The 19699-nt window shown below is 40.4% G+C and overlaps 2 protein-coding genes across 3 annotated transcripts in view; one reads left to right on the top strand and one right to left on the bottom strand.

Annotated features, from left to right (window-relative positions):
- The window catches only part of LOC127956256 (melanocortin-2 receptor accessory protein 2B-like), a 126539-nt gene that overhangs the window by 20880 nt on the left and 85960 nt on the right, over positions 1-19699 (top strand). The window lies entirely within an intron of this gene.
- The window catches only part of LOC127956584 (mucin-17-like), a 37733-nt gene that overhangs the window by 3333 nt on the left and 14701 nt on the right, over positions 1-19699 (bottom strand). Inside the window, exons 6-22 of the mRNA XM_052554611.1 lie at positions 18933-19654; positions 15349-17555; positions 11240-14859; positions 10950-11105; positions 10607-10645; positions 10327-10445; positions 10102-10249; positions 9867-10006; positions 8150-8276; positions 8035-8070; positions 7521-7669; positions 5789-5915; positions 3195-3340; positions 990-1116; positions 836-865; positions 127-239; positions 3-41 (exon numbers count right to left, since the gene is read on the bottom strand). Coding sequence (XP_052410571.1) covers positions 3-41; positions 127-239; positions 836-865; positions 990-1116; positions 3195-3340; positions 5789-5915; positions 7521-7669; positions 8035-8070; positions 8150-8276; positions 9867-10006; positions 10102-10249; positions 10327-10445; positions 10607-10645; positions 10950-11105; positions 11240-14859; positions 15349-17555; positions 18933-19654 — 8045 coding nt within the window. The remainder of the gene's footprint in view (positions 1-2; positions 42-126; positions 240-835; positions 866-989; positions 1117-3194; positions 3341-5788; positions 5916-7520; positions 7670-8034; positions 8071-8149; positions 8277-9866; positions 10007-10101; positions 10250-10326; positions 10446-10606; positions 10646-10949; positions 11106-11239; positions 14860-15348; positions 17556-18932; positions 19655-19699) is intronic.

The following is a 19699-nucleotide window of genomic DNA, read 5'->3' as shown; positions in this document are numbered from 1 at the left end:
ACTGATGACCCGAGAAACACTCGCCGCTGAACGCCTGCCAGCTGCGCACACACACACCCACACGCGTGAGAGCAGAAACACACACACACACACACACAGACTGATGACGGAACAGATCTGACGAACCTGCCCGCATGAACCCTGCAGGAGCGCACACTGAAGCCGCTGGGGATTGTGGGTAATGAGTCCTTCAGCAGGACAGATGTTCCTCCGAATCCAGACTCAGAGAATAACTCCATCTATTACATCAACACAACCACTCGCCATATTAACACCTTCTTAAATTAGGATAATCAGAACAAAAATATATGTATGAAACAATAATTTGAAAATTAAATAATAACAATTATTTTATACCAAACTAAAAAATAAAAAGAATCTAATAATATATAAAAAATATGTATATATTTTTATAATTAATTATATGTAAATTTTTTTAGGTTTAATTAGAATCATGTAGATATGATATATAATAACTATAACTGAAATTCTATGTGTGTGTGCATATATAAAAATATTATTAATAATATTTTGTATTTAAAAATAATAATTAGGAATACAAATTGAAATAATGTTTTACTTAAAATATTTAAATAAACGTAATAATAATCATTTCAATAATAATAAAATTAAATGTTATTATTAATAATAAAATAATTAGTAAAATTGGAACAACATTATATATATATATATATTAAAACCAGAACAAAATAATAAAAACACACAAACACACAATTCATTATTTTTCCAAAAGAAACTATTAATTAGAACAATTTGAACAAAAAGAAGAAAGAAGAAGAAATAATAAATAAATAATAATAGGTATTGTACAAACCTGGAAGTGGCAGGAGCTTTCCAGATTTTCCTGAAATATAAAATATTCAGATTATTAACTGATCTTGGGTCATTATTGTCCAGTTAGAAAAGCAGAACCGTCTCTATGTTGATGGTCAGATCGCGGTGTATTCATGACCCGGTCAGTCTCTCACCAGGATCACGGGGACGGCCGAGCAGACGCGGCTGTGGGAGGAGCCCCAGTCCTCCGGGCTTCCGTACAGACCCTTCTCCAGAACATACTGCTGACCCGAGAACCCGGGACCCTCGAACACCACCCACCTACAACACACCAACCACACACATTCACTTCTGTCCTCGCTGAACGTTCTGAGATGATTTATTCAGCTTCAGAAAATATATAAATCTCAGTTTTAAAACAAGGACCCTTACGACTGGTTTTGAGGTCCAGGGTCTCATATAAGAAGAACGCAGCTGCAGTTTTGTTCTGAAGATGCTCAGTGTTTAGTGCTTTACATTCCTTGAAGCCCAAACTGACATTTAATGCAGAAAAACTACAGCGTTTCCAAAATAATGAGACTCACAGAGCCAAGGAGCCCACACATGTGCCTGAACAAATCCAGACCTGCCTTAATGCATGCATGCGTCTCACACACACACACACACACACACACACACACACACACACACTCTCTCACACACACACACACACACACACACACACACACACACACACACTCTCTCACACACACACACACACACACACACACACACACACACACACACACACACACACACTCACGCAAACACACACACACACACGAACACAATTACAGAAATGCAGTCATTACGTCTTTGCCTTTACTGATGTTCTACCTCAGTCTTTTTTCCAGTATAAATATATAAACATTCATTAATGAAGATATATTTACTGCAGAAACACAATGCATTAAAATAAATTGTAAATCAGAAAAATATCTGCCTCTGGAGTCAGACACATGAACTTGTTTTCACTGTAGATTCTATGGAAGTTTGTTTCCACCAGTGTTTTTCTTGGTAATTATAACAATAACAGTTTTGTTTTGTTTGCTTTTCAGTTTTATTTCAGTTTTTTTGTTTTTGTTTTTGCAAATTTGCAAGTTTATATCTCTCAATTCAGTGTTTTTCCCCCACCACAGAGTTAAAATGAAAAAAGTAACTAAATTTCATCTTACAATTCAGTGTGTGTGTGTGTGTTTGTGTGTATTTATGTGTGTGACAGAGTGTGTGTGTGTGTGTGTTTGTGTGTATTTATGTGTGTGACAGAGTGTGTGTGTGTGTGTGTGTGTATTTATGTGTGTAACAGAGTGTGTGTGTGTGTGTGTTGAGCACTTCAATTTAAAACCAGAAACATGCCTGTATGTGTTTAGACATTTTGTTTGAAAGGCAGTGCCCTTCACACACACACACACACACACACACACACACGAGTAATTACAGGGAACCGCATGGATTGTGAGGAGCTCAGCAGCAAAAGCAAACACTCTTTCTATCGTTTCACATGATTTGCATTTCTGCTCGTCTGTTATTGTCATTTTCTGGCAGACTCTGTTGCTCTGATCAGCCCGAGGCCGACCTGTGTTCGTGTAGGTGTCACATGACCTGCTTGGGGCGGGAAACTATGTGCATTTACCTGAACAGGTCCGATCATGAGTTCTGTGGAAGCAGTAGCAGACTGAAACCAACGGCATGTAACTTTGAGCCAGTTTCTTGGTCGGACGGTTTTCTATTGATGAGCTGTCACTTCAGTGATGGACATCCTGATTGGCTGAAGAGAGTGCATTAGAGCCCACCCACTGTTTGGTTCCAGAAATGTTTGCGTTGTTGATTTTTTTTTAGAAAATATATATATTTCGTATTTATTGCTATTATATAAACATTTAAATATTTTGACAGTAAAGCTGGTGCTTCATTAGAGTGGGCGGGCTTTGTTTACTGCAACTCTCTGATTGGTGGAATGTTACACACAGCATTATGGGTAATGTAATTTTCCACCACAAATTCAGCCGTTAAATGCTGTCAATTTAGTTTTATGTTTTGTTCTGTTTTTGACACAAAAAAATAACTTTTAAGTTCACAATTATGTCTTTTTCCTCACAATCCCACAATGCTTCATGGGAGTGAATTTGCTCTCAGTTACTCTCTGATTGGTGGAATTTTCTCATATAGCATCATGGGTAATGTAGTTTTTTGGCACAAATTCAGCCATTAAATTTGATATACAAACTGGTGGTTTAAACAGAAACAGGCACCATCGATTAACAATCCTGCAGCTCTTTAATGGTTTATAAGTTATTAAAAACCAAATTCTCCATGGTGTGTTTTTACGTCTGGTCTCTGTAATGAAGAAAGTGACTCACACTCCGGCCAGGACCTCGATGGAGCGCGTCTGCGGGCCGTAGCGTGTGTTCAAGGCGTTATCCAGCGGCTCCAGGAGGTCCATGCAGACGCCGCGCTCTGAGAAGTCCGGCTCACTAAACATCTTCATATGAGGGGAGGAGAAATCCTGAAAAACAAAGCATTTCACAGCCTTTGGTTGTCTTACATTAGAAAACAGTTGGCATGCGTTCGGCGCTGGCTCTGGTTCGGTAATTTCCTGCCATTGTGTGTCCAGAGCTCATAAACACCGCAGGTATACGCTGATGGACGTTGTGTAAAGCGTTTGGCTGTTTACTATTTGTAGTAATAATGACTGATGGAGATCAGAGATGTGTAAAAATTTCTGAACTGATCCTAAATCAGTAACTCAGTTTGGGGTTCACCTGACCCCGATCACAGGTGATGTTTACACAGCATGTGTTTATGAGTTCAACAGCTGGACAGAGCAGAACAGAGCAGAGCACTCAGTGTTTTATGGCTGCACACACCGGTGCTTTAAATGGGAAGTCAGAATTTCCTATTTACATTCATGCATTTAGCAGACGCTTACAAAGTGACTTACAAAACAGGAACAATTCCACAAACTGGGGTTTGTTAGCTGATGAACAGCTAATTATTAATTAACTCATATAAAAATAAAATTAAACTAAAATTTGCTTTAAATTTAAAAACACTTAAATTAACATGCGATAAAATAATTATCTGCATTAGTTAATTAATGCATTAATAACTTGTTAACTTGCCCAGTCATAATAATATTTTATATATATATATATATATATATATATATATATATATATATATATATATATATATATATATATATATATACACTATAATATAATATAAACATTACATAAATGTATATATTACTTTTATATTTTATTCGTTTTTGTTAAAGTAAAATAAATTTAAGATTAAAATGTTTTAATTTTTTTTAAATGTTTAATTTACCTGGTAAATAATGCAAATTAACTTGGCTTTTACAAAATATGAAGACAAAATTTAACTACTAACCTAAAAGTTGTACCTGTTGCAGTTATACCTGTTATTGTTGTACCTGTTGTACCAGTTTTACCTGCGCTCACTCAAATCATTAACACATCCCTCCACATTGGTGTTCTTTCATTGTCATTTAGACAAACCCGTATAACTCCACTACTTAAGAAACCCACCCCCATCTCTTTTAGAGAACCACAGACTGGTTTTCCTTCCTCCATTCATTGCCAAAACACTTGAACGAGCTGTGTTCAACCAAGTCTCTTCCTTTCTCACACAGAACAATCTCCTTGACAGCAACAAATCTTGCTTCAGAAGTGGACATTCAGCTGAGACGGCCTTGCTCTCAGTTGTTGAAGCTCTAAGACTGGCAAGAGCGGAATCCAGATCTTCAGTACTTATCCTGCTTGATCTGTCCGCTGCTTTTGACCCGGTTAACCACCAGATCCTCCTATCAACCCTACTGGCAAAGAGCATCTCAGGAACCACACTTCAATGGTTTGAGTCTTACCTATCAGATAGGTCCTTCAAAGTATCTTGGAGTGGGGAGGTGTCCAAGTCTCAACATCTAACTACTGGGGTGCCTCAGGGCTCAGTTCTTGGACCACTTCTCTTCTCTGTCTACATGGCATCATTAGGTTCTGTCATTCAGAAACATGGCTTTCCATACCACTGCTATGCTGATGACACTCAACTCTACCTCTCATTCCATCCTGATGATCCGACGGTAGCTATTCGCATCTCAGCTTGTCTAACTGACATTTCTTCCTGGATGATGGACCATCACCTTCAACTTAACTTTGCCAAGACAGAACTGCTTGTGATTCCAGCAAACCCATCGTTCCATCACAATTTCACCATCCAGACTTTCACAGACTCTTTCATTAAGTTCCCTCTGGGTTGAATGACCTGCACAACTCAATCCACATCTTCAAGAAACGTTATCTGACCCTCTAACTCTAGCACTCTCTATTCTAATTCTATACTTACAAAAAAAAATTGTCCCTTTTAGACTTTTAGTCCCTTTTAGCACACAAATTGATTTCTTTAAAAAAATTAAGACTAGCATTTCTAATCTTTTTGTATTCTATCTGTTTTCTTTTTATTTATTAGACAATTAACAAAAAAGTTCTCTAACACTAGCTTGCTCTATTGTTTTTCTATTCTATTAATATAATAATATAAAAACCTGTTATAGCACTTGCATATCATTGTTCTTTTGTTAGTTTTGATTACTTCCATTGTCCTCATTTGTAAGTTGCATTGGATAAAAGCGTCTGCTAAATGATTAAATGTAATTGTAAAATCTCAGGAGGTAGTCCACTAGACAAATCCGGTGAATGATTTACTTTAAAATATTTTCCACTCAGAAATTGCAAATAAGTTTCACAAATTATTACAAAGAAACAAAAAGTAACATACTGAATTTAAACATGAAATTTTGAAGTAAAAAATACATTATCCTTGAGTTTTAAGCTTCAGAACTCATCAAACGCTCTTACAGCTTAAGCACAACATGACTAATCACCCAGCTAGTGAAGCGTGGTGACCGATGGCTAGTAAAGATGAGACTCACCATGAAAACGGGCCGTAGAGAGAGGAGTTGTTCCCCCGTTCCGCCCCAGTCTGTCCAGTCCAAATACTCTCCTTCCTCCAGAACGAACTGCTGCCCCTCGAAATCTTCGTCATCGTATCCCACCCACCTGAGACGAGAAGAGAGTAAAGCATCCAACAGCAGTGTCGGGAGTAACACATTACAAGTAACACTACTTGATCAGATTAGTTACAAGAAGTAACTAGTAACATAACGCATTACAAATAATGCTAGTTACGTAATCGGATTACTTTTTCACAGTAACTAGTAACGTAATGCATTACAAGTAATGCTAGTTACGTAATCAGATTACTTGTTACAATTAACTAGTAACAATGCACTACAGGTAATTCAAGTTCCATAATCGGATTACTTTTTTTTTTTACAAGTAACTAGTAATCTAACGCCTTACAAGTAACAATAGTAACATAATCAAATTACTTTTTTACAGTAACCAGTAATGTAACATATTACAAGCAATGCTAGTTATGTAATCAGATTACTTGTTACAATTAACTAGTAACAATGAACTACAAGTAATTCAAGCTACGTAATCAGATTACTTTTTTTACAAGTAACTAGTAATCTAACGCCTTACAAGTAACACTATTTACAAAATCAGATTACTTTTTTCAGTGACTAGTAACATGATGCATTACAAGTAATGCTAGTTTTGTAATCAGATTACTTGTTACAATTAACTAGTAACAATGCACTACAAGTAATTCAATTTACGTAATCAGATTACTTTTTTTTACAAGTAACTAGTAATCTAACGCCTTACAAGTAACACTAGTTACATAATCAAATTACTTTTTCACAGTAACTAGTAATGTATTGCAAGTAATGCTAGTTACGTAATCAGATTATTTTTTTACAGTAACTAGTAACAATGCACTACAAGTAACGCTAGTTATGCAGTCAGCTTACTTTTTACAAGTTACTAGTAATGTAACATTACTAATAACACTAGTTATGTAATCAGATTACTTGCTACAATTAACTAGTAACAATGCAAGTACAAGTTATTCAAGTTACGTAATCAGATTACTTCTTTTTACAAGTAACTAGTAATATAACGCCTTACAAGTAACGCTAGTTACATAATCAGATTACTTTTTCAAGTTACTTTAAATTCACAAGAAAATATCTGAGATACTTTTTTCAAAAAGTAATGACAGTTGAGAAAAGAATGCAGAAAATGCTAATTCTTATTCAGTATTTTTGTCTTGTTTTAGAGTGCAAGTATCTACAACACCCTTGAAAGGTTTGATTAATTAAAAAATCTAACTGTTATATAATAATATAATATAATACACATGAGAGGTTGCTCTGAAATAAAAACACTGTAAGTTTCAGAGCTCAGAACTAACATTCTTTGATGAAGAAACCATACTAAGATTATAAGCGCAACTCCGGAAATATAAAATAATTAAAAAAAGGCATTTCATGACCTCTTTAAAAGAAACTTTTACTTGAGAAGCAAAATTTCTTCAAGACTTGTTTTCTTAAAAAGGGATCAAAATGAAGTGAGTTTATGCTCAAAACAAGAATGAATATCTGCCAATGGCTGAATTTATTTTTCGATCACTTTTTAAGACTTTTCAGTCATTTTGCTCGATAAACAATGTTAGTTGTTTTAAGGACGTTTGAATGTTTGCAATGGAAAACAAGACATAAATACTGAGGATAAACCTCTGGGTTCAGGACTCACAGGCCTCCGAGGATCTTGAGTGATTCCACACAGTTCAGTCCGTGATCGTCCGGGTCGCTCGGGTCCGTTTCTGTCCTGGTGAAGGAGAAGACGTCTCCCTGAACCTCCATGCATCGGCCCTCCAGACCGGCCTTCTCATACAACACGGCCTGAGACACCGAGCCATGAAGAAATCACACTCTGACCTCAGTGTAAACCGTCTCTGGTACAAATATCTAACACTCTTAAATCAGGAAACTAAGTCTTCCGAAAAAATGTATCAAAATTAAGTACGTTTAAGTGCAAAACAAGAACAAATATCTGCCAATGGGGTAAATAAACTTGTTTTCCCTTTGAATTCAGTTGATTTTTCTGACTCTGATATTTGTTTTTGTTTTAAGCATAAACACGTAAATCTAATGCATTCGTATATATTCAGTCACTGTGCTTCTGCGGTAAATGTATGTTTTCAATGTTTGTCCTGTAAGACATGACAAAACATACTGAGGAAGAGAAGTCACTGAAACTCACAAACCTTGACTGCGTTTGGCTTCTCGACCTTCAGAGCGCCCTGGAAAACAAGCAGAGTTCTGGTGACACACTGCGTGATGACTGCAGACGGGTGAGTAACGCTACGGTGTGATTCGTACCATTCTCAGAGGTCTCAGAGAGCCGACCACGGGCGACGGGAAACCCCAGGCCTCCGGGAACGGATACTCTCCGGCCTCCAGAACCGCCAGCAGACCCTGGAAACCTGGATCACTGTAAACCATCCACCTGCAGAGCAGAGACGACAGCTGTCAATCATCCGTCACCTGATCAACTGACCGAGATCACCTTCAGTGGTTTTTATCTACTTCATCAGAATCTACAGAGAGACAGACTACACAAACAAACACAACTGACCTCTGTTCCATTAAATGCTATTTTGACTTAAAACAAACAAATATGAATATGTTGTTCTGTAAATATTCCTGGTTGTTGTTGTTGTTGTGTTCTGCTGCTGTAAATCATTCACCTCCACCCTCCTCAACAATCTGTGATTTTCTCTTTCTATTCCTGCTTACATTCCTGCCATAGCTTTCATCTGCCATTCTGCCCTTTTCCTGATTATTCCTGTCTTTCCTCTGTGTTTTTGTCACACACACACACACACACACACACACACACACACACACACACACACACAAAAACAATATATCTAGAGTTTACAAGTATTGTGTGACTGAAGTGTCTGTATCTGCCACTTTAATAATTATTAGCATGCTATTTGCCTCTTTCTGTCTGTTATAAACTCTACTGAGAGCATCAGAATGAGTTTTTGTGCTATAGTCTGAGTGCAGGGTTCTGATATTGTTTATATGGCTCAGCGTGACTAATGCTGTGACTCAAACGCTCTTATGAAGCATAACATACTCATGAATCATCATCAGGAATCCAGTCATTATGTTCTCACAACACGGTCTTTGCACTGTACATACAGTTTAGTACTTAACTCTTGTTCTGTATGTGCACAGTTCAGTTATTTAAGATAATTTAAGAGTGACGACCGCATTCTACAACCGTATTGATTTCAGATAAAATCTGGTACTGGCAACCGCATTTACAGTGTGTACAGAACTGAACTGAATAAATAGTAAATAACATATTTAAATGTGTAATACAAGAAATCACAGGGAAGGAGGTGTGTCTTGACCCAGGGTTGCCAGATAACGAGCAGAATAATATTTAAGTATACTTGACTTATACTTAAAAAAAGTCTAAATATATGTGAGCTACAGCTACTCTGGAAATCCATGTTTTCATTGTTGTGCATTAGGGGGCGCTATCCCAAAACAACAGATGCTTCCACATGTAATGTCACGGATCAGACATAAAACAGCATCAAAACTGTGTAACGTTATGGAATTATACAATTATGACCCATGAAGAGTTAACGACGGCCAAGCATTTTGGGATGCTGTAATTCATTCATAGTCTTTTTTTCGGCCTTTGGTTCTAAATGTTATTTATTTATTTATTCATTTGTTTTTTTTTTATGAAACTTGCCCACATTCAAGTGTTTACTAAAAATAATGAAGCTAGAATAAAATGCTTTTGTTAACCAGCAAATACCCGGTTCTTTCTTTTGACGTTTGTATGTTCGGATAGCCTATTCATATAACAACATATGTACAAATTAATGCCTACATAGAGACATAGAGTATTGAAATTGAAAGGTATTGAAAGGTAACTTGCCCAGTTCTCCAAAACAGAAAATGAATCATAATAAATTTTTTGTAAGCACTCAGTAAAGATGTGCATGTCAAGAGCTTCACATTGACAACACACAACCCAGTAAACGCTCAAGGTCCGAGCAGAACTTACAGACCACTGTGGACTTTGATGGAGCCGGTGCTCTGAGGACGGTTAAAACTGCCCACTTCCACAGTTTCATCCACAAACTCAGAGCTTCTGCCCATTCCAGCGGGCTCGGTGAACAGCTCTATCCGGGGAGGAGTGTAGTCCTGCAGAAACATACAGGAAAACACAGCAGTCACTCCCATCTCTTTTGACCTTTGGTTATTGTGTTCAAAACAATAATTTCAAGAAGGTCACTTACTATGACAGCCAGTCGAATTGAGCCAATGACCACAGGGGCAGATGTTTCTTCACCCTCTTCTGTCCATTGATTGGGCAGTTCTATAACTCCTTCCTCTTCCAGAGGGATGCATCGTCCCTCAAATCCCGGTTTCTCATATAATATCCAGCTAGGAGAGGCCAAAATGCACAGTTAAATCTATTCAACTGAAAGGCCCAGTATTTGTTCTCCATAGATGCCACTTACCATCCTCTGACCACTTTAACAGATATGACACTGGACAGTTTCATGTGTGTGGAATCAGGTTGATCCCTGTAGAACTCAAAGGACTGACCGCTGAACTGATGGTGCTCAAATATCACAATCTGACGGCCACAAAACGCCAAATTAGGGCCCAAGATGTCACATATTTTTACTTGCATGTTTAAAGCATAAATAAAATCAACTTTGCTCATGTTATGCAAATAGAGCAGGTTTACAGGTATGAAATTCTCTGATAGTTCAAGGGTTTGAAATTCTTGCAAACCTTTCCAGGACGCCGGTGGATTCCGCGAGAAGCTGGAATCTGAAAGACAAAACGCTGTGGTTAAGAGAGTAATGCAGGTTATTGGATTGCAAATGTTTCAGAATATTTAACCAAACAGACAAACTGTCAAAAACATGAGCCAATGATAACCCAAAGATTTTACCCTGTTCAAAGGTTCAACAAGTTGAACAAGTTTTGGTCAACAAACTTCAAATCTCCCACATCGTCATGTACAAATATGGACACGCATGAATAACAAGCTGGCATGCAGAGCTATTGCAGCTATGAACATAATTATATTTAGCATTTACAAAGAAAATACGCATTTGTTATGGACTCATACATTTGGAAGTGTTCGCTGAGGTTTAGCTTGAGGGATTTGAGCCGCTGGAACTACAGGTGCCGGAGGAATCGTCTCTTCTGGGATCTTCCCATCAGCTACGTCAACAGCCTTATTCAGATCCACTAGACCAGGAACTGAGGCACTTTCTCTAGCCATCTAACCAGAACACACAAATATACACACACAGAACAACTCTATTGTAAAATATCACTTAGCACTAGCTTAGGATATGAATGTATGCAAGTATGTGTTGTTGCTGTGGTCATTGTGATGAATGAGGGATGGCTGACCAGTGGGTTGATCTTATTTGATGGTTGAGCGTTTTCAGGTTCCTCAGGAAGAAATTTCTCCAGGAAACAAGGCAACATTATGTCATCAAAGCAAGGACATGGTGGAGAAGCATTCACATCTACTGTAGTTGTTTTCAGGGCATCATCAGAACCAGTCTGGGTACAATTGAGAAGCAGTGATTCATTAGTGTCTGTAAACATAGTGACTGTGGGGTCTCTTGAAGTTTTTTGGAGATCAGGTATTATTGCAGGTCCATCATCCTTGATAAGTTTAAGATCATCCTGGGAACCACACTGGGTATAACTAGGCATCAAAGGTGTATTAGCGTCTGTTAACGTGGTGATTGAAGGGTCTAATGAAGTTATTTTCAAGTCAGTTGTCAGTGTAGGTCCATCATCTGTAGTGGGTTTCAGTACAACCTGGGAATCAGTCTGGGAACCACGGGGAGGAGTAGAGGCATTAAGGTCAGGTGTCATGGCAAGTCCATCATCCTGGGAACCAGACTGAGTACAACTAGGTGGAGGAGCATCAGTGTCTGTTAACATTGTGATTGGAAGGTCTGCTGAAGTTGTTTTCGAGTCAGGTGCCAGGGTAGGTCCAATATCTTTCATAGGTTTCAGCACAACTTGGGAACTGGTCTGGGAATCACTGGGGGGAGTAGGAACATTAGTGTCTGTAAACATGGTGACTGAAGGTTCTGCTGAATTTGCTTTCAAGTCAGGTGCAAGAGTAGGTTCATCATCTTTCATAGGAGTCGGTACAACCTGGGAACTAGCTTGGCTACCACTAGAGTCTTTTAATAGAGAGACTGTGGGGTCTCTTGAAGACGTTTTGAGGTCAGGTGTCATGGCAAGCCCAATGTCCGAGCTAGATTTTAGAATAACCTGAGAACCAGACAGTGTATCGTGGCTGTTATTCTTAACTAGGGTTTCCTCTATTGGGACCAATTTGGTTGGTTCTATAGTTGGGGCTAGCTGTAATTCTGGAGGTGCTGTATACCCAGAACCATCGCTGGGTGATAACAGTCCACCTGAAGGACTCTCAGTGGGGCTTAAAAACTCCATTCGTCTTCCTTTACTGGGGCTGCGTAGAACGCTTACGATAGAGCATCTCTCCAAACGAGATTTTGGCTTCAGTGTTTCTGTTGTATTTACATCTGTTCCCTCCTCTTTTTCTTCCTCTACCTTTTCAGACCCCTTCCTTGCTCTCTGAAAGATAACGGACCTCGTGAGGATGCTCTCTCGTTTTGGTTTGATCTCTGCGTCCTTGACTTCTGCAGCTTGACTCTTTGATTTTGAACTTGAAGGCAAATCCAAAATGAATTCTCTCCTTCGCCTCAAGCCATACTGGAACTCCTCCGGATCAAAGGGTTTCTCAAAGTGGTCTTCTTTGATGGCAGGCATGGCAAACGGAGGTGCTTGCAGACGATGTTTATTGTGTTTGCGTAGGGGAAGATTGAATGGCATTGCTAGCCTTTTCACATTTGCAATGAAGTCATCTGGGTCAAAATCTCCCGATGTGTTCAGGAGGTTGGTCTCACTCGCAGAGGAGCTCAGCTTGGGATCTGGAATCAACAGCTTCTTCCTTAAAGGACGTTGGTGATCCACATCGAGCCAGCTAGATGGAGAGTCCCTGCTTTGGGAGGAGCTTCCGGGTGCAGCAGGGATTTGTGGAAGGAGAAAGGGTTTGAGGATAAATTCATTTTTTCTTGTGGATGGAGTTGTAGATTTAATGGAGAAGATCTTCTCTTTCACTGAGACTTCAGGACCCAAGGGCTTTTCTGGTGAAGGTGTGGCCTTGCTACTATCATTGTCTGGTGGTGATATTGTCTTTTCTTTGGATGAAGGAAGTGGAGTTATATTATTTCCATTGATAGAGGTTAGGGGGGAATGGGATGATGTTGGTAGTGGTGTGGTCTTTTCATTTTTAGTAGTGATATCAATGGAGACTGGTGGATTGGTTGAAGATTGTAGAGGTGCAGCATTTTCTTTAGTTGTGGCTTGTGGAGGTGTGGTCTTGTCATTATTTAAGACTGATGGTGGTTTGGTCTTGTCATCACCTGAGCCTAATGAAGAGGAGGCAAACTCAATGGTTGATGATGCAGATGGAGTGGTCTTTTCATTATCTGAGCCAGATAATGTGGAGGTTGTCTCAATAGTTGGTCCTGGTATAGGTTTGGCTTTTTCATTGGCTAATGCTGCGGGAGGGGTGTTCTTTTCATTAGCCAGGCCAGTCAAAGTGGAGATTGTATCATTAGTTGAGGCTGGTGGAGGTGTGGTTCTCTCTTTGGAGTCTAATGACGATGTAGTTTTTTCATTAGTTGAGGTTGGTGAAGGTGTGTTCTTGTCATCATTGGAGCTTAATGTAGCAGAGATTGTCTCAGTGATTGATGCTGGTAGGGGAGCAGTCTTTTTTTGGGAGGTTGTTTTATTGGTTGAGGATTGTGGAGATGTGGTCTCTTCATTAGTTGTCCATTTATTACTTGACTCTATTGTAGCTGTGTTCTTTTCATTAGTTGAGGCTGTTGAAGGCACTGTCTTATCATTAGCTGAGTCAGGTAAAGCAGAGACTGTCTCATTAGTTGAGGCTGGATGAAGTTTGTTTATGTCGTCACTGGAGCTTAATGTAGCAGAGAGTGTCTCAGTGGTTGATGCTGGTGAAGGTGTAGTCTTTTCTTTAGGCGAGGCAGGTAAAGTGGAGGTTGTGCCATTGGTTGAGGCTTGTGGGGATTTGGTATTTTCATTAGTTGTCATTTTGCTAGTTGACTCTGATGGAGTTGTGTCATTTTCATTAGATGAGGCTGGTGGAGGTTTGTTCTTTTCATCACTGGAGGCTAATGAAGTGGAGGGAGACCTAACGGTTAATGAGGCAGATGGTATGGTTTGTACATTATCGGATAATGTGCAAGTTGTCTCAATGGTTGGTGCTGGTAGAGGCGTGGCTGATTCAATGCCTGATGCTGTTGGAGGCGAGGTCAGTTCAGTAGCTGATGCCCTTAGGGGCGTGGTCTGTTCATTTGATGCTGCTGCTGGGGGAGTAGTCTTTTCATTGGCTGATGCTGTTGGAGGCATGGTCTTTTCATTAGCTGATCCAGTAGGAGATGTGGTCTTTTCGTTAGCTGATCCTGTTGGAGGCGTGGTCTGTTCATTAGCTGATCCAGTAGGAGATGTGGTCTTTTCGTTAGCTGATCCTGTTGGAGGCGTGGTCTGTTCATTAGCTGATGCTGTTGGAGGCGTGGTCTGTTCATTAGCTGATGCTGTTGGAGACGTGGTCTGTTCATTAGCTGATCCAGTAGGAGATGTGGTCTTTTCGTTAGCTGATCCTGTTGGAGGCGTGGTCTGTTCATTAGCTGATGCTGTTGGAGGCGTGGTCTTTTCGTTAGCTGATCCTGTTGGAGGTGTGGTCTGTTCATTAGCTGATGCTGTTGGAGGCGTGGTCTGTTCATTAGCTGATCCAGTAGGAGATGTGGTCTTTTCGTTAGCTGATCCTGTTGGAGGCGTGGTCTGTTCATTAGCTGATCCAGTAGGAGATGTGGTCTTTTCGTTAGCTGATCCTGTTGGAGGCGTGGTCTGTTCATTAGCTGATGTTGTTGGAGGCGTGGTCTTTTCGTTAGCTGATCCTGTTGGAGGCGTGGTCTGTTCATTAGCTGATGCTGTTGGAGGCGTGGTCTGTTCATTAGCTGATCCAGTTGGAGGCGTGGTCTGTTCATTAGCTGATGCTGTTGGAGGCGTGGTCTGTTCATTAGCTGATGCTGTTGGAGGCGTGGTCTGTTCATTAGCTGATGCTGTTGGAGGCGTGGTCTTTTTGTTAGCTGATCCTGTTGGAGGTGTGGTCTGTTCATTAGCTGATGCTGTTGGAGGTGTGATCTGTTCATTAGCTGATGGTGTTGGAGGCGTGGTCTCTTCATTAGCTGATGGTGTTGGAGGCGTGGTCTGTTCATTAGCTGATGCTGTTGGAGGCGTGGTCTGTTCATTAGCTGATGCTGTTGGAGGCGTGGTCTTTTCGTTAGCTGATCCTGTTGGAGGCATGGTCTGTTCATTAGCTGATGCTGTTGGAGGCGTGGTCTGTTCATTAGCTGATGCTGTTGGAGGCGTGGTCTGTTCATTACTTGGGGCAGGCAAAGCAGAGATTGTCTCATCAGTTGAGGCTGGTTGAGGTTTGTTTTCATCATCATTGGTGGATGTTGATAGACCTGTAGTATTTTCTTTAGTTGAGGTAGGCAAAGTGGAGGTTTTCTCATTGGTTGAGGCTGGTGGAGATGTGTTTTTTTCGACAGTTTTTGGTTTTTCAGGAGTGGTTATTACTGGTGGAAGAGTGGTCTCTTCATTATTAGTTTTTTTATTAGCTGAGTTTGACAAAGTTGTGTTCTCGTTATCACTGAAAGCTTTATCATCTTTTGGGGCTGGTTCAGCGGTGACCTGGCCAGATTGCTCAGTACATGTTTCAGTGGCTTTGGATGACAAGGAAGTGGGCTTCTTTTTTGCTGAAATCATAGGTAGATTGCCATTATTAGATGGTATTTCAGATAAAGTATTTTCAAGGCTAGAGCAAAGTGCATTTTCTCCAGACTGTTTAAGAGAGTCAGAAACGTGATCTTCCACCTGCACAGTGTGTATATCTCCATTTATTACAGATGTAATTTCTGTGCCGGTGATTTCACTATGGGTTTCCTTGGTGCCTCCATTTTTAATATCAGTGCTAGGCTGTTGTAAATCTCTTTTATTAGACACTGCCTGTGTTTTCTGTTCTTCTCCGCTCTCTGATTGGTTTTGTAGGGGTGGCTCATCTCTTTTGAGACCGCCTTCCTCTGTAAAGGGAATTTGAGGTGAAATTATGGCATCCGTATTTTCATTCTGGTCTTTGACCAGTGTAGGGTTTGGTGTTGCCGGTGTCCTACTTGTAGTAGTAGAGTTTTCTTTAGTCTGATCAGACAATTCAGAGTTTAACTCTGAAGTCTGAGTCTCTTTACCATCATTGGTTGGCAAAACTGTAGTGTCTTCCTGTCTCACAGCTGAGGTGTTCTTTGATTTACCGTGTTTAGTCGTCTTTGTTGTAATTGCTTCTTCTTCATTCTGCTTGGTTGGCTTTGATGTACTGACTTCAGTACTATTTTGGTTTGTCTTGGATGGTGTTTGTGCTGATTTTGGCTCACTTTCAGTGGTATTTTCAGTTTTTTTCTCAGGTAAGACCAGCGTATCCGTCTCACTCCCTCTGTTTCGCATGGCTTCTCTCCTGGAAGCTGTAGTGCTGTTATTGGCTGGCTCAGAGGAGTCTTTAGCGTTGGCCTCCTTCAAGTCCTCCAGGGACGGTGGTTTCTCTTCTTTTGTCACAGATGGATCTGGTTTCCCTGACTCTCCAAACGATGTGTTTACAATCACGTCTCTGTTCCTCTTCCCCTGTCCTTCTGAGCGCTCATGACCAAGCTGCTTTTGGCTGATGTTTCTCAGTTTCTCTTCCGTTTTTGAGGTAATCTCTGTCCGCTCTTTCTTCTCTTCATTTGAGCTATGCTGTTTCTCCTCCTTGCTTTTCATTTCTTTAGGAAATTTTGTGTCCGCATGTGGAGAGTCTGATATTTTCTTTGTGCTTTGCATAATTTCTGCTGCTTTCTCCAAACTTGGAGGGACTTTAGGTGTTTTGGTTACGGCCTCCCTAGAAGAGTCGGGTCTTTCTTTATCAGAATACTGCTCTGTGGTCTTTAAAATGTCTACAGGAGGTTTGTCTTTGGTGGGGCTCCGTGGATCTTTGCCCCGACGCTTTTTAGATCGTGAGCTGGTCTGGTTTGGTGATTTCACCTCTGGTGTCTCATCAGTAGGTGATGAAACCATTGGCGGAGAATCCAGCTCTTTATTCCCAATGTTTGAGTCACTTGTGCTTTGTGTTGCATTGTGGGATTTGGAGTCTGTTTGATCTATGTTTAAATGAGGTTTGGATTTAACCTTTGGCTCTCCGCTGGTATCTGTCTTTGCTGTAGATTTTTCAAAACGTTCAGATTGCGATATTTCAGCCATTTTTGAATGTCCTTCGCTCAGCGTATGACCAGACGGCAAAGTCAGATTATCTCCCCCCTTCCGTCCTGCATTAAAATTCATCGCCCTCTCTTTAACCGTCTGGTTTGGAGGTGCAGAACTGGACCGGGCTCCGGCACGTTCTGTGAAAAGACGACTGGCCACATTTCGAGCTGGAGAAATATCCAGGTGACGCAGGTTTGTGGAGCTGCTGACTGCATTGGTGTCTCCTCTCTCAAACAGACTGATCTTGTCTGCGATTCGGCCTTTGGACTTCACATTGGTGCCATCCGCTCTGTCCTCTGGATATCTGTAAAATAAAGAATAAAGGTCAAAACTGGGTCGAATGTCAAGTTCACACTTTTCACATTAGTATCTACTCCCTTCATTAGCTTTTGACTCATTATCTTTCCTCTTTCTTTGCTCTTCCTTGTTTGCAATCTTCAGTTCTTTCTCTCTGCTTGAAGCAAGCCATAAATACATTAAGAAAGTCAATTGCCCTTCTTCATTAGCATTCATTGAAAGTGACTAGTATGAACTGCAAGATAAAATTTCAAAAGCTACAAAACAAGATTACAAGCTGATTCCTGATTCTTTGAAGTGAATGAGAGATTACTGTTAAGCTACAAAAAGCAAGAATAGCATAAAAATGCATCATAAACGTTATGACTCTAGTGCAATCTTCTTAAGTAATATATGCTTGTGTAAGGGGAAAGCTATCAGCAAATAACTTATTATCATAAATGCACTGCAAAAAATGGTCTGCTCCAATTCAAGACCTTTTAATGCGTTTGGTTTGTGGAAGTGTGAGTTAAGACTTTTTCAGACCTGTAGAAACCATGCATTAAAAATCACTTGCACTGAATGGAAAAGAAATATCCTTCAAAATATCTCCTCCTGGTTTTTAGATGAACTGTTGCTTTAAGAGCTTCTGGTGCATACAGTAGAAAAATGCAAGGCTGACATCAAGAAAAACTGGCATTTAACTATGTAAATACTTAATTGTTATGAAAAAGCCTCTTTTATTGTTTGAACCAGATCAGATAATCTATGACTTTACAGCCCAGAGGAATGACAAACACCTGATAATGACCTGTGAGAGAGCATATTTCACAATATGACGCATGATGTTTAGTCCTGATGATCTTTAAGAAAGATATCCCATGTTCAGATGAAGCACATTCAACAGTTTGCTTTGAAACACTGCAAAAAAAAAAAAGATTTTCTCTTGTTTTCTAGTATAAATGTCTAAAAATTCTTGAATCAAGATGCAATTTCTTGCTTTAAGAAAAACAAAATCTTTTGTAAGTTCAAACCAAGCAAAAATATCTCCCAATGGGGTAAGAAAAATGATCGTGTTCAGCCTTTGAATTAAGATATCTTTTCTTGCCCCAATAGCAGATTTTTGTGTGTTTTGAGCATAAACTAACAAAATATTGAATCATAAGTCATTCTACTTGTCAAATAAATGCATCTTGATTCAAGAACATTTAGATATTTATACTAGAAAACGAGAGAAATCTTTTTTTGCAGTGTATTTCTCACTGATGTTTCGTCTCCCACGACTTAAATCCAAACCCAAACAGCAACTTCAGCTTTAAAAGCTCACAAATCAAACCAAATGGCAGAATTGAGTTTGTTATTCCTGTAAGCACAGCTGCGAACAGGTTAAACAGGTATAATTCACCTGGCTCTTCCATCAGATCTCAGCCGTTCGGTGTCTTTACGAGTCATATTTTGGTCTTCCCTCTGTTCCTCCGAGGCGACCAAGAGCTTTTTAGGGAAGACCACCTCGCTGTGAGACACCTTGATGCTCCTGCGCTTGGATTCGGCGCTCTCCGTCAGCCTCACCACACGTTCCTCATCCATATCTGTATAAACCAGCGCTGCTCGGGCGAGTGAATCCACATCTGCGTCTTCGCTCAGGTGTGTTTGGGAGACATCTTCACGGTTCCCTGAGTTTGGCGCTTCTGCTCCAGGGGTTTCAGGAAGGCTGTCTGGCGTCTCCTCAAAAGCTGAGTCGGCGCATGTCATCCGCGGGCCGCCGGTCAAACTGGTTGCTTCAGGGCTTTCAGGTTGAGGACTGGTTGGGGATTTAGCCCCGCCCCCATCTCCGTGGGAGCTCCGCCTCTTCCTGCTAGATCTCCTCCGGCCCATTTGGTCACAGAGATCAGGTGACCTTCTCCTCTCAATCGACGGACTGCGTTGGAGTCTCAGATGTTTGGCATTCCGCTCGAGGGCTGGGCTCGTCTCGCCTCGTGAGGGACTGTCTGTCTCGTCTGCTCTGGTTTCTCTGTGGTCCTCTTCTTGTTGTGTTTGGGAGGTGGGGTCATTTCTGCCCCAACCCCAGGACAGCCAGCTCCCGATGCGACTCAACACCCCTGGGCTCTGCTCCTGTGGACTCTCAGCCTGCAAACACACACACACACACACACGTTTGTTTTTGTGTAAAGT

The sequence above is a fragment of the Carassius gibelio genome, chromosome B4, assembly GCF_023724105.1.
Source record: "Carassius gibelio isolate Cgi1373 ecotype wild population from Czech Republic chromosome B4, carGib1.2-hapl.c, whole genome shotgun sequence".
NCBI classification, from domain to species: Eukaryota; Metazoa; Chordata; class Actinopteri; order Cypriniformes; family Cyprinidae; genus Carassius; species Carassius gibelio.
The sequence above is the reverse complement of the archived record's forward strand: the minus strand, read 5'-3'. Positions and strand labels throughout refer to the sequence as shown.